The sequence below is a fragment of the Asterias rubens genome, chromosome 5 (genome assembly GCF_902459465.1).
Source record: "Asterias rubens chromosome 5, eAstRub1.3, whole genome shotgun sequence".
NCBI lineage: Eukaryota > Metazoa > Echinodermata > Asteroidea > Forcipulatida > Asteriidae > Asterias > Asterias rubens.
In genome coordinates, this window is record NC_047066.1 from 12,696,572 (window position 1) to 12,710,742 (window position 14,171).

Here is a 14,171-nt window from a genome sequence, read left to right on the forward strand (position 1 = left end):
CGAAAACACTTTGTATTGTGAGTAAAAAAGCAATATACTTGAAAATGAAATTATTCATAATTCTGTATGCTTACTGCAGTATACTGTGTTATCCGAAAAACACTTTGCGCACTTCTTGGCTTGTTTTTTTTCATAGGATCGCGCACCACACAATACATTCAATGCATAAAGACTGATATAGTTATAATGCACATGACAACAATTGAGTGTGTGAGTGCATTGTCAAAGGTATATCTGGCATGATCCTGCCAGGTCCTGATGGCCGGTATCTAGCATTATTATCAATCTTCTAGATGTCAGATGTTCATGAACCTGCTAAGCAGAAAATAGTGCTTAGAAAATTTCTCGGCAAAGCACAAAGGGAGTGGTTGAATTTATAAGCTTAAGTCAATGACATTTTAGCTATAAAGCTGCAGTAGTTGTTACTACGCTCACAGGCTTTACTTATACAATCGGGGGACATGTCTTAGTCACAGTCTTGAAGTTTTTTAACCCTTTTAGCACTCAAGTTGGCTTAAAGTATTTCTTCTCTTGCTATACACGGTGATTCATCGAAGTTATTGCAAAATTTGTCTTCATCTTTGAGAAGTTGTTGACCGGTTTACTCACATGTCTCACAGTTTATACCAATGAAGTCACTTCGGCAGATACATCTTGCCCCACCACTTCCATCAGATAAGCATGTTCCACCATTCAAACATGTAACACCAGAGCATTCAATGGCTATATATGAATAAATAAAATAACTAAATAACTAACCAGTTAAAGACTCTTGTGATGTCACAAGTGGTATTGTCTGCACGTACACCATATCTCAATTTCATAAAGCTGTTCATGATCAGTCCATGAACATATGCATCAACAGTTCATAGGATTTGAGGCATTGCATGGTCAGGTATCAATATATATTTGGTTTGCGGTAACACCATAACATGTTCACCACAGCAATTCATGAATGAACCAACTTCATTAGCTTTTCATCCATTCAATGAATGAACATTTATTGGACTTTTATGAACTTCATGAAATTTCATGAAAGTCCATCTAAATTTTCTTTGAACTTTAATGAACTTTTTTAAATGAATAATCGTAAAACTCAACTGCAGATCGACAGGTTCTTGAACTAACCACTTTGCTGTAATGGTAACAACCAACAAACATTACTCTTACGCGAACGGATACGTCATAATACGTCATCACTTTTTGAGGTCCATGTGACGTATAACAGTTGTACACAAGTTAGAACAGTCGCTCAAAACGGGAATCTTTCGCCATTCACGTAAGTAAACAACGATTATATTTTGTTCATGTTTTTGTAGCGGATTGTTTTTTTTTAATGTACCAGGTTTTCACCATGTCTATTAGAGGTATCATACATGGATGTAGTTGGGCATTTGTTAACCACCATGCTTCAGAAAAAGAGAAATGGCGACTGTCCATGGGTGCAGCCATTTGGTTAATAGCACCCTCTTCAGCCTCAAGTTGAGGGTATTCGTTAGAATTTTGCGAAACAAAACTTCACAGCTCACTTGACGCGAACGCGTACGGTTCGATATCTGTATGCGTATTCGTATCCGCGACTCTGCGAAACCACTCTATTCTCTGATTTCACACCCCTCCAGGTTCAAAACTTGAGGATTGACGAGATGCTTTAAGACACCTACAATGTAACAATGGTGTGTTTGCATTTATACTTACTTGTTTCGCATCTGAGTCCAACAAAAGCTGGTTGACAAACACATTCAGCCGCCCCGCTATAATCTGGGTAACAATACCCGCCATTAAGACATGGGGATGAACCACATTCATTTTCTATAAAATAGATACAAACAAAAAAGTAAAACATGTTACTAAATTTCTCACCTTGATTGCATTTAAAAAAATAATTGTGCTTCTTCAAAATTCTGAATCAGTGAAACATATTGATAAAATCACTTATAAAGACGAGCAGAGTACATGTATACTGTTGGAAACGTCAAGACCAAACCAGTTCTCTTCAGAGCCAAGACTCACTCAAGAGAGATTTACACATGGTTGTACCCACAATTTGTCTATTTATCTAGAGTTTCTTTTCTTCTGCTATGAGAAGCCCTCAGGTGTGACAAAACGCAATATAAATACTGGCTATTATTAAATGCAGTTTTTTTTTTCAAATAGAAAACACTTCAGTTTTTTCATACATGCTTGTAATAAATATCCGACTCATTTGCCATTTAAAATTAACATTGTTTGGTTATAATGATCTCTTTTAAAGGCACGGGACACATTTTTGGTAAATGTCAAAGACCAGTACTCTTACTTGGTGTAATCCCAACATATGCACAAAATGACAAACCTGTGAAAATGTTGACTTCATATTAGTCATCGAAGGTGCAAGGAAATTATAGAAGAAAAGAAGCCCTTGTTGCATAAATGTATGTGCTTTCAGAAGCCTAAAAAGGCTCTTAATATTTGGGTTGAGAAATTAACTCTTTCTCAAAAACTATACGTTACTTCAGAGGAATTCGTTTTCACAGAGTTTTATATAACAACAGCTCTCCAATGCTTGTTACCAAGTAAGTTCTTATGTTAAATTTCTTTTGAGGAATTACAAATAGCTTCCAGTGACTTTAAATGCATGAAGTAAAACACTTTCTCTAGTAGTGTCCATTGTGATATCCTCATTGATGAAAAATGGGGAAATGCAGAAAAATTGCATTATACTCACGATCTTCACAAAACAGCCCAGACCAGTCTGAATCGCAAATGCAGAGAGGATACCCGAACCCATAGTCATAGCAAGAACCGCCATTCATGCAGGGGTTTGAAGCACATGTGTCCTCTGTTAGGAATGAACACATGATTCGACAACAATTTTAGTCATTAATGCTCATAGACATCAGGGAACCGCGACAAGCACAAGAACATGAAGAAAGATCAAGGTGGAGTGGTGATGAAGATCGGCCTTCCTTCTGAAGTGGAGAGACATATAGGCTAGATAGATAGATAGAAACTCATAAATCTGACAGAGACTTCTGTCCCCTTTTTCTGTAGTGTTACCGCTATCCCGATGTTAACTAATCTATGCAATACTGAACTTTTGCCCTTAGTTGTGATGATGGGGTTGAACATGATCAAAGAGACATTGTATTTAACTGGATTGAATCTCTGGGAGAGGTACATTATACTTCACCCAGTAAATCATTTTTTTTTTTATACTGATAATAAGTATGTGTGATGAACACTTTTCAACACTGAGCTTCACAAAAAAGAAATTGCCTCTTTTAGGCTTCATCAAATAAAGCCAACAGTAAGATTGTGTAAATTTCTTTGTGCACCAATTGTAGCAGTCCGAACATACGTGATGTAATTAGCAGTGCTTTTGTTGAGCAAGACTTATGCTCAGTGATCATTATCACTTTTGCTAAGGCCTTCACACATTGATAATTGTGCCCACGAACCAATTTACTGACCTTCTTAAACATGTTAAAACCTTTTCTAAAAGTACCTACATGTACATGTATACACTTCTTTTCAGAACTAAGAAGTCTCCCAACCATCCAATAAATCTACTCTGCAGAAGTAGAATAAAGAAAGACAGTTCACTGAGAACAAACTCTACCTGGCAACTAGATATACACATGGTGTTGACGCAAACCGTTGATACCTCACCATGCAATGCCACAAATCCTATATATATGTACATGTATACCTATACACTGCCATAAATCTGCTTTATAGTTTGACAAATCGGCTTCATGCATAGTATTTCGAAAATGCATATTCTACTTACCTAGTGCTGTTTCGCATACGACACCAGTGAAGCCAGGCAAACAAGTACAGAATGCCTCACCATAGCTACCATAGAAGTAGTAATCACCCAAACAATAACCCCCATGCTGACAATCGAGTTCATCACAAGGACTGCTTACTTCTGCAATCAATCAAATAAAAATGACTTTCTCCTCAAATAACTCACAGTTTATAATTAATTGGGAATCAAACAGCAGTACTGCACTGACATCACTTTTTTATTGTATTTACAATAAACGCTGCCATACTATAGTAAGGTATAACTCTTTTTGGGGAAAAAGTAACTAGTTAATTCCCATACCCTTCTTTTTAAAATTAATAAAGTTTTCAAATTTTTGGTCATCATTAAATTTCAATGAACTTATAAAATAGTTTAATAACAACACAAATACCTATTTGTCAATGAAAACGAACACAAAATTTTACACCAATTGTTGCAATACACCGACCCATAAGGCTCCGCCCATGGTGCACGTGTGAGCAAGAACACGTGAGCCTCTCAAAGGCCATTCTGCACAACTCTGCCGCACGCGCAAAGCATACGCGCAAGCACGTCATCAGACTTTATAGTGTCAGACTTTTGGTTGTGCAATATGGGTTGTGATTGGTCAATACATAATGGGGCGGAGCTTAATAGATCGGTCTGTTCAGCAAAGGCTCTCATTGGATGACCTGACTCTATCCTACACTTCCATAGATAACTTCACACACACAACACGCAATAGTGTAAAGCCATAGGGAAAAAACCTGGAACCAGTCTTTCCATGAATCATAAGAGCCAACCCAAGAGCAAACCAAAAGGGAACAGTATGCGGAGTATGAAGAATTACACCATTTACTTGATAAAATTTATTATTTTTGTGGTTTTTTTCCTGCCTGTATTACAACTAGAACTTTTCACATACCTGTTTCACAGTGAGTTCCAGTCCATCCATAATCACAGTAACAATATGCACTATCAGAATAGTAGGAGTAACAATATCCATTGGGGAGGCAATCAAAACTATCACATGGATCAGTAAGTTCTGTAAAAAGGAAAAAGGAAACAGACAAAAACAATTACAATTCATTGTTATGCTCTTTTGGTTAACTTAACAGATCAAGATGAGGTATTAAACCAAAGTTTTTCAAGAAAACAATTATATTCAATTTGTTTTTAATTAGTGTCATAAGAACAGAAAGAAATAGAAAAAAAAAATGTATTTTGCAATGGAGGGGGGGGGGGTATAGTTTTAAAACAAAACTGTAATTGCAGAGCTAGTTGATTGTACATGTACAGATAGGGCTGGGCGACTAGTGTAGTGGTAGTTGCAACTATTGATTGCTTAGTCAAGACCTTCGACTACCATTTTTCAAACACTTGGTCAATCGTGACTACCTGTTGAATGAACCAAAATGTGGTGTCGTTCAAGACTATACACGACAAGGTAATCATTTACTGACAACACACAATTATAAGACATCAGTCACACAATCCTTCTTTTTTTGTCAATGTGAACTTTACTAAACTACGCCTGGGGCAAACACGATGCAAAGCATTTCGGGAATAGAAATTAGTGTCGAAGTCACAAGTGCTGTTGGAGCATGACTATTCAAGTAGTAAATTTCACATGTCCCCAAGACGTATACAATGTAGTTAAGACAACCACAAAGAATGAAATTAAGATCGATTGTTCAAAATCTGTCAATAACTCTGCATCTTAAGTAACTCTTAAGGCTCCCTATATACATTCCACAACAGATTAATTCTTCTGATATGTTATTGTTGAAATTCCGTTACCTGTTTCACATCTCTGTCCAGTCCAATTGTAAGGACAATCGCAAATTGGGGACTCATAAAAGTCATCACAATAGCCTCCATTCAAACACTGTATGTCATCACACGGGTACGATATTTCTAGAGAGAAAAGTGAATAAACTTAGACCACATAATATAAGTAAACGCCAAAGTTTCCAAATGGACCATTCAACTTGGTTCCCAAACATTACTTTAAAGTCACCTGGAAGTGGTATTTTGTTAAAATAAAGCTGTTGTCAGTAGTATGTGTTTTGACGAGTGGAATGTAAATTAACAGTTAACTAAGGTTCTAAAAAATTAGTTCTTAATTTATTACAAATATAAGAGTAGGCCCCAACCCGAGAGGGCGCTGTTCATGATGTCAATCAAGGCACGATATTTAAGGAGAAAATGCTGCACAGGGTTGAAAAAGATGACGGACCGGACCTCGAGCACTATTGCTCTTGAGAGTCTGACCAACCATGCAAACTGACCCCATCTTAGTTGCATCCAGCAGCAATACACCTGGTCGGCACTGCCGGAAAAATGCAAGAAAACAACTTTTTTCAAAACGTACAAACTCACGACTTGCATGTACTTTGCACGCGTGTTTACTCTATGCATCAATGCAAAGTCTGCGTTGATTGATGTCACAAAAGTGGTAGGCAAAGTCAATCCCCCAGTCAACTATATCTATTTTTTAAAGGGAAGGTACATGTTTGGTAATTACTCAAGACAAATATTGACTTTAAAACTGACTTGGTAACGAGCATTGCAGAGCTGTTGATAGTATAAAACATTGTGGGAAATGACTTCCTCTAAAGTAACATAGTTTTTGAGAAAGCGGTAATTTCTCACTAAAATATTAAAAGACCTCTAGCTAGAAGTCTTTTATTCCTATATGAAAGCACACAAATTTGTCCAACAAGGGTGTTTTTTGTTTCATCATTTTCTCGCAACTCCGATGACCAATTGAGCTCAAATTTTCACAGGCTTGTTATTTTATGGTTATGTTGGGATACACCAAGTGAGAACACTGGTCGTTGACAATAACCAAACATGTACCCTCCTTTTAAACATATAAATTGTGACAAACAATTACTACAAATATTTGTTATTTTTACGTATACTCTTATGTTTGAAAAAATAAAAATAATATTTCCAGTTGACTTTAACGCGACAAAACTAGGCCGCACTTTGCTTGAATGAAACGAGACCCACAAAGTCTCATTGAAAGTAAATATAATATTTTAACTTTCAAGCTCATGAGTAAAATGGTGTGCTACAAACATGACAAACAAAAGCCCAACTGAACATTCAAAATGTGATTAATAACATTTAATCTGGTCAATAACATTTACAAAGTGTACACCTTGGATAAGTTGCCTGTTACTATAAAAAAAAACATTGCTAAGAGTTTATTTAAATTTGTGGTATATTTGAAATAAAAGTGTGCATGTGGTACGATTTTACAGGAGATACAGAAACACTACATTTTCCCACTATTATTCTACTTATAGAGCCTACTTGTGGGATAATGAATTACATACATGTATCTCAACTTCATAGAATTTGACAAGTGCTATGCGCAATACTCAAAAAGCAAAGGATCGTTTACATTTTTTACCATTAATTTTTCACAAACGTGTACATAAACCAAATACTTTTCCAATACTCCCTCCTTCCCCCCTAAAATATTACGAAGAAAACGGCTGGTGTTTTTTCACACTATCTCGAACCTTTGTAGATAGAGAAACTAAAATGTGAATTGCAAGTAAAATCCTGATTATTATGTGCACAGATATCAGAAATAAAATAACAACATTCATGATAAACAAATAAAGACTACAATATTTTCCTGCTTACAACACGCAGCTTATCTGACTTTCAAAAGATGACACAGAAAGAAAAAAAAAAACATCGCTTCTGATGAAGCTATGCAAGTTTTCCATGTTCACAACCTTTTCGGAAAACGAAACCGTATGGCGGGTTTGGCAAGATATTCTGTCCGCCCAGAGACGGTTTGCTGTATGGACCCATGCAGCAAACAGTATACAAATGTCTTCTGATAGCACCCCCTTTCGATACATCCTCCTCCAGCCCACGATAGTTTCCAATATGGGGGACAGAATCTGTGGCGGTCATATTTCCCTGAGACACAGGCATTAACCCCCTCCCTCCCAGCCTGCGGTTTGTACTGTTATGAAATGAATGATAATTATTAACGGCCCCCAAGGTGAATCCCACACACCCACTGTATCATGATCAGTCGTTTCGTCACAATTAGGCCTAGTATGCTGTACTCAGTCATTAGTTATTTCAACCCTTTCATGAAAATTCTGGGTCTTAGCAAGCCCCTCCCAATAAGCTACAGTCCCTGTTTATCATTCTTACCCGTTTCACAATGCTCTCCAGTGTAGTCAAGAAACCAACACTCGCAGTAGGCTTTACCAAAGGTAATAAAACACGTTCCGCCATTATAACAGGGCCAAGAATCACACGAAGCTGTCTCAACCGCTTTAGATAAACAAAAATACCGAGGGTTTATAATTATACTTCCATTGGTAACAATGGGGAACCTGACAACACCTAGTTCATGTGTTATATAATTATTAACATGTATTATTGAAAACACAAATTTAGGAAAATGATAAACGCGCACCATCAATTTAATAATGAGTGCAGAAAACAATGTTTTTCAACAAGTTCAGTACATAAAAATAGTAAGTAGCAGAATCATGAACGTATTAATTAGATAATTAAAAGAAGACTCAGGCGAGTATTTGTGTGGTGAAGTACAAATTTGTTTGAGTACTTGGCCAATAAAACACTAAAATACAATGTACATTTTGCTTGATACTTTATCTCCCCTGAAACTTTGTTTTTACTTGTTTCAATGTAAATTATTGGTATGTCCTGGCAGGACCTTTCAGCTTGTTAGTACACTAATAACAACACTTGGTCATGAGCAATACAGCCAAAAAGAAAATGGATTTTAGCAAGAAATGCTCCCAATTAGCCCTACATGTATTTAGGACAGAATCCAAAATATTCTTGCCTACCTAAACAATTTTCCTAATAAAACTTTAACTGCTAACATGTAGTTGACAAGTTGGTCGAAAATTTACTCATTATTATGAATTTTCATTAGCTTTAGTGGGGCTCAACAGAATACAAAATAAAGTGTTGAGTCATGAGCTAACTACCTGGACCCAATTTCATAGAGCTGCTCAGCACAAAATTAGCTTAGCATGAATTTTTTCTTCTTGATAACAACAGGAATACCAACCAAATTTCCATGTGATTTTTAACCCAAGCAAACAACAGCTGAATACCAGTAACAAGCAATATGCAACAAATGAAAATTACGCCAAGCAAATTGTCATGCTTAGCCATGTTAGCAGCTCTTTGAAATTGGGGCCCTGGCTAACAGATATTACACTGTCAAACCCAGAGAGTCAGGCAGTGCTGTATACTCCCTAACTAGAGAATTGAGAAACATTACAGAAATGTTATTAGCCCTATGACCAGGGCACTAATGTAAAGCACAATGATACGGTTATTGTGAAATGCGCTATAAGAATTTGTTATTATTATTATTATAATAAGTGCCTAATGCAGACCTAAACCTTCAAAGAGACAACAGCATGCAAGTGCCCAAAGAAACATTACAACAGAAGTTCCTCAATTCCTCAACGAGGTTCTCTTAAAACACTTTAAAAAAAATCATCAAGCGTTAACTTGGAGAGCCACTTGGGAACATGGATAAAATATTTACTAAGGTTTCAGTTATCTTTGACAAGAAAAACTGTCATACTGTCCAATCATTATATAAGTTCATCTGGATTGTAGATGACCATAAATTAAATGTATGTAGATGTTACTTACATATCATTTAAGTAGTTTACAGTACTACCAACAATTATTTGGCCCACGAACACAGTTTTCGCAAACCACGAAACATTAGGTTCATCCAATCTCGTTCCGTGTTTTATACCAACGGATATCGTTCGCTCCTAAGCTAATGATATGTAACTACTCAAATTATAAGTAAGGAAGATCTACATAATTTTGAGTTTGTAAAAATTAATCTATTAATTTACAATAACGTCCATTGTGGAAGTACTTTTTAACAGAAGTTTTATAGGGCTATGTTTTCATAAAAAAAAGTCACAAAACAGTCACAAGGAATTTGGGCCCTTAATTGTCCACGATTTGTGCTTTTTATAAATTGTAAAATTTTAAATTATAAAATTATAAAACTACTTACATGTTTCACACTGAGGTCCTGACCAGCCATCAGCACATACACAGGACAAACCATAATAGGAAACACATGTACCTCCGTTGTAACAAGTAACACCCGCTGAAGCACATGTATCACCACTTGCTGCAATAGGATAATAAAACAAGTAATAAGTTTATTATAACGCTTATAAGTGAAGATGTTAGGATCACTTTTCAAATCAATTGTGGCGTGTCGTGGCCGAGCGGTTAAGACCACCGGATTCAAGCTCTGGTGTTTGATCAGCAGAGCGTGGGTTCGAATCCCGGTCATGACACTTGCTACGTCAAATTGGGGAGGTAACTCTGCTGTACCATGTCTACCGGCCAGGCTTTTCGGATACATGATACCCAAGCCTACATTCGTATAGACCGTGTAAATGTTATCCCTAGGAGTAGATGGCAACAGCCTTTGAACATATGCTGGAAAAAAGTTTGTTTTGTTACATCGTTGCTTGTTTTTAAATTTGAAAACTTAAAGGAATAAAAAGAAATTTCAGACTTGTATTGGAATTTGTGAGGCAAATTAACCAGAAACTAAAAAAGAAATTTATCAAGTTTGCATATAGGTTGCATCATTGCTTTTTTGTTCAATTTCTCTAACTAATATTATTAATAATAATAACCAATTTTTATACAGTACTTTTCACACCAAAGGGAAATTCAAAGGGCCTCCAACAATATTTAGTACCTCTAAACTGGGCCATTTAATTAATTCTTTAAACCATCTCGGTTCCCTGGGGAGACTACAATCCCGACCAAAATGATTGAGCCGCACCCATTCATAACGTTCCCATTGACAATAAACATGTATCCTTCGCCCCCATCCTTCGCTCAATGTTGACTAGTAATGCAGAAGAAGACCGCCAATTGGAACCAAGATTTAAAAGGGGCAGGGGGCCCAACGAGATATGGCCGGGATTGTAGCCTGTGCAAAAATACTGGCAACCGGTACTATTAAAGCTAAATCAATCACACGAACCATCTTGATCTGTCCTCACAGGTATCTAATTATCCCTGGGAGAGAAGCAGTGAATTGTCTTGCTCAGGGACACAATTGTCACGACCAGGATTCAAACCAACACTCTTCTTAACTGAAAAACCAGAGCTTGAGTTTGGTGTTCTTATTCACTCGGCCACCGCACCCTATAACTATCATTAGTATAGACAAATATATATTTTCTCGGTCCATTTTGGAAAGCAAATTTAACCACCAAACCATTCTATTCGCGCTAAAATTAATGCTGCTTAAAATGTTCATTTAATTTCGTGTTGAGCCTAGGCGAAAGTAATATAAATTCTATTTAACAAATTAAACATCCAACTTAACATTCAACAAAACAACGTTCAAATTGGCAGGAGCTTTTCCAGTCCAAACAGGTTGCCAAATTGAATGTTATGCTAAATTTAACACATTACTTAAGGAATTTGAATGACACAAAACAAAATTGAATGCATAAACTCTGAACAATTGGGCCTGGCAAAATCGCTTTAATTCCAAGCATGAAAATCAAAATGGCTGTACTTTTACCAAAATTGACAGAAACAAACTATATTACAAATGTTGTGATGCTTACCACTTTCACAAGTGAAGCCACTCCAGTCAGTTACACAAATACAAACAAATGAAGAATTAAGGGATGAAAAGCAGATCCCCCCATTCTGACAAGGTTCACTGTCACAAGCGTCGACTGTCAACAAAAGTGATAAAGCAAAAACATTGGGTTACACACACAGCTGTAAAAAGGGAAGGGTGCGTTTGACCTTTTAAGCACCTCCCAGGCCCTTAGGAAGCTCAACAATAATGGTTGCAGGCCTGGATGAGAAGTAGATTTAGGAGAAAATGCCAGCGCAAAGTGCAAAGTCCTTAAAAAGGCATGGGGTTCTGGAGCTCACTTCTAATGGGGGCTCATGAAAATGTTTGATTTTACATGTAAATGCTGTTGTAAAATTTGGAGTGATTTCTGGCCAGTTTTTCCTCACCTTTTCTATTCAGTATTCAGAAAAGGTGCCCTCCAATGATACAGCACTGTGGAGTTACTGAGTCAGTGGATACGAATTGTATCGTGAGTTTTGCACCATTTATTAAAATTAATGATCTTCGATTTTTCCTAAGAAAATTTCAAATACATATTTTTTTTTTTTTTTTTTTAATAAAACAAACAGAGAAGGTTTCATGTTTCCGTTAATTTTTAAAACAAACAACTAAGTTTACTAATATCTGTTTGTTCCTCTTTGCTAGGAACCTTGTAGCCACTCAAATTAACCTCAAATGCCAATTTAAATTTGTTATTTAAAGACACAACTTTACCAAAGCAATAAGCTCAAAAGTATGTTTATCTTACTTGTATTTTCACACAGATCTCCAAAATAACCATATGGGCATTGACACTCGTAGACATCGGTGTGTCTCCAGAAGCATTGACCACCGTTTAAACATGGTGCTGATCCACAGGGGGAAAGGGCTGTAAGAGTGCCAGACAAAAACATAATATGTAAAAATTAATTGATGAGTGGAATGCTAAACTAGCAATAGTACAATAAATACAAATGACCATTGGGCATACATGTAAGGATAAACAAAATAAATGTTGTGTTTGCGGTAAAGGCCTGAAAAAATTCCAGGTAGGTACATGTAGGTAGGAAACTAATTTTATTTTGTTAGTTTTTTTTATTTGTTAAAGCCATTGGACGCTTTCGGAATGGAATGACCGATTGAGCCTAAATTTTCACAGGTTTGTTATTATACATATAAGTTGTGATACACGAAGTGTGGGCCTTGGACAATACTGTTAACCGAAAGTGCCCAATGGCTTTAAGTTCTTGAATTTTGAGGTATTTGTTAATATTTTGAAACAAGTTTTGATATCGCCATGATTTTCGCAAAAATGCCTTATCAGCCCTGATACTTCAGCTTTTAAGGGGCAAGGCAGTTTTGCATTGACTTTTTGTAAAAATTTAGGGCACCAAGGCAATTTCCAAAAATTTCAAAGGGCACGAAGGCAATTTGAAAAAAACACAAGTCCGAGATGCCAGTAAAAAACAGTTCTTCCAATTTTTCCATTTCAATCAATTGCCTCATTATATACCCAATGCACTAACAACTAAAACCCACAGAAAAAGAAAGCATTCATCTAACTTAACAAAATAAACAAAATAAAGAACAAAACTTACAATAAACAATAAAATAATATTATTGTTCATACGGCCTGACGGCTACTATTGGTCATGCACGTTGTGTAGTTGTTCGTAGAGACGCTAACCTAACTGCTCAAATTTGACACGATGTTGACAGAATGAATACATACAGTATCCATGCGGTGCGCAACGACTATGCTGACATGATGTACGTTACATGTTCTATTATGCATGCATCGTGGGGGAGCATGTGCAGACACGTCAAGTCGTCGTCTCAAGCGTGTGTTGCTGGTTCGCGAAATTTTACCAATAGAGGGCGTTTAATCTCAAGCTATCGCATTGTTTCAAAATGCGCCCTCTAGCTTTCAATGTTCTTGTATATTTTGTCGCACGCAAAGAACAACGACTAGCGGGCTTGAAATCTGCTGTTGTGCATACGTGCGTGAAATTGGGTGCTATGCTATTTCTTTGCATGAATTTTACATAGACATCAGGACTTTTTTACACTGGTAAGTCGTGATAAATAGTTTAAAAGTGAGGCAACATGTTAAAATTTTCAATTTAAATTTTACCAACTCAAAAAATATTTAGAAAAAATGTTTCGAGGTCTGCAATTTGGCCGCAAAAAATTTAGGTCGGTCGGGTTACCGTAAACACAGCATTTATTTTGTTTGGCCTAAGCAATTTTCTTCCCATTTTATAATCTCAAAACACTTTTGAATATTACGGGAACTGCTGTTCCCGTGGTCGTGTTTAATGCTCCAGCATGATAATTAATATTCACCAATGTTTAAAAAGCAAAAACAACAACCGCGCAATCAGAATATTTTTGCATTCATACAAAACTAAATAAACATGGTACACAACATACAATGTAAAAATTACTACCAAGCACAGCACATACATGTAGTGTTTACTTACTTTGTGTACAGTTAATGCCAAACCAATCTGGGCTGCAAATGCATAAGTAACCACCATCATCAAGCCGATCACAAGTTGCCCCATTTTCGCAAGGGTTGGTATACCATTTTTCGCACACATGATATGGTGGAACTGGTTAAACAAAACAAAACAAAATAAATACAGGTCTTAATTAATCTGGTTAAACTGGTTTTGCACAAATTACTTGTTGGAACTAATAAGAAAAAAAAATACAGGTTTCAATTAAACTGGTTATCTT

The 14,171-nt window shown here is 36.4% G+C and overlaps 1 protein-coding gene across 1 annotated transcript in view; it reads right to left on the reverse strand.

Annotated features, from left to right (window-relative positions):
• Positions 1–14,171, reverse strand: part of LOC117290442 (fibropellin-1-like) — a 35,941-nt gene that overhangs the window by 10,996 nt on the left and 10,774 nt on the right. Inside the window, exons 11-21 of the mRNA XM_033771854.1 lie at positions 13,913–14,044; positions 12,199–12,318; positions 11,431–11,544; positions 9,840–9,959; positions 7,964–8,086; positions 5,573–5,689; positions 4,698–4,817; positions 3,773–3,913; positions 2,708–2,821; positions 1,699–1,812; positions 610–723 (exon numbers count right to left, since the gene is read on the reverse strand). Of these exons, the coding sequence (XP_033627745.1) occupies positions 610–723; positions 1,699–1,812; positions 2,708–2,821; positions 3,773–3,913; positions 4,698–4,817; positions 5,573–5,689; positions 7,964–8,086; positions 9,840–9,959; positions 11,431–11,544; positions 12,199–12,318; positions 13,913–14,044 (1,329 nt within the window). The remainder of the gene's footprint in view (positions 1–609; positions 724–1,698; positions 1,813–2,707; positions 2,822–3,772; positions 3,914–4,697; positions 4,818–5,572; positions 5,690–7,963; positions 8,087–9,839; positions 9,960–11,430; positions 11,545–12,198; positions 12,319–13,912; positions 14,045–14,171) is intronic.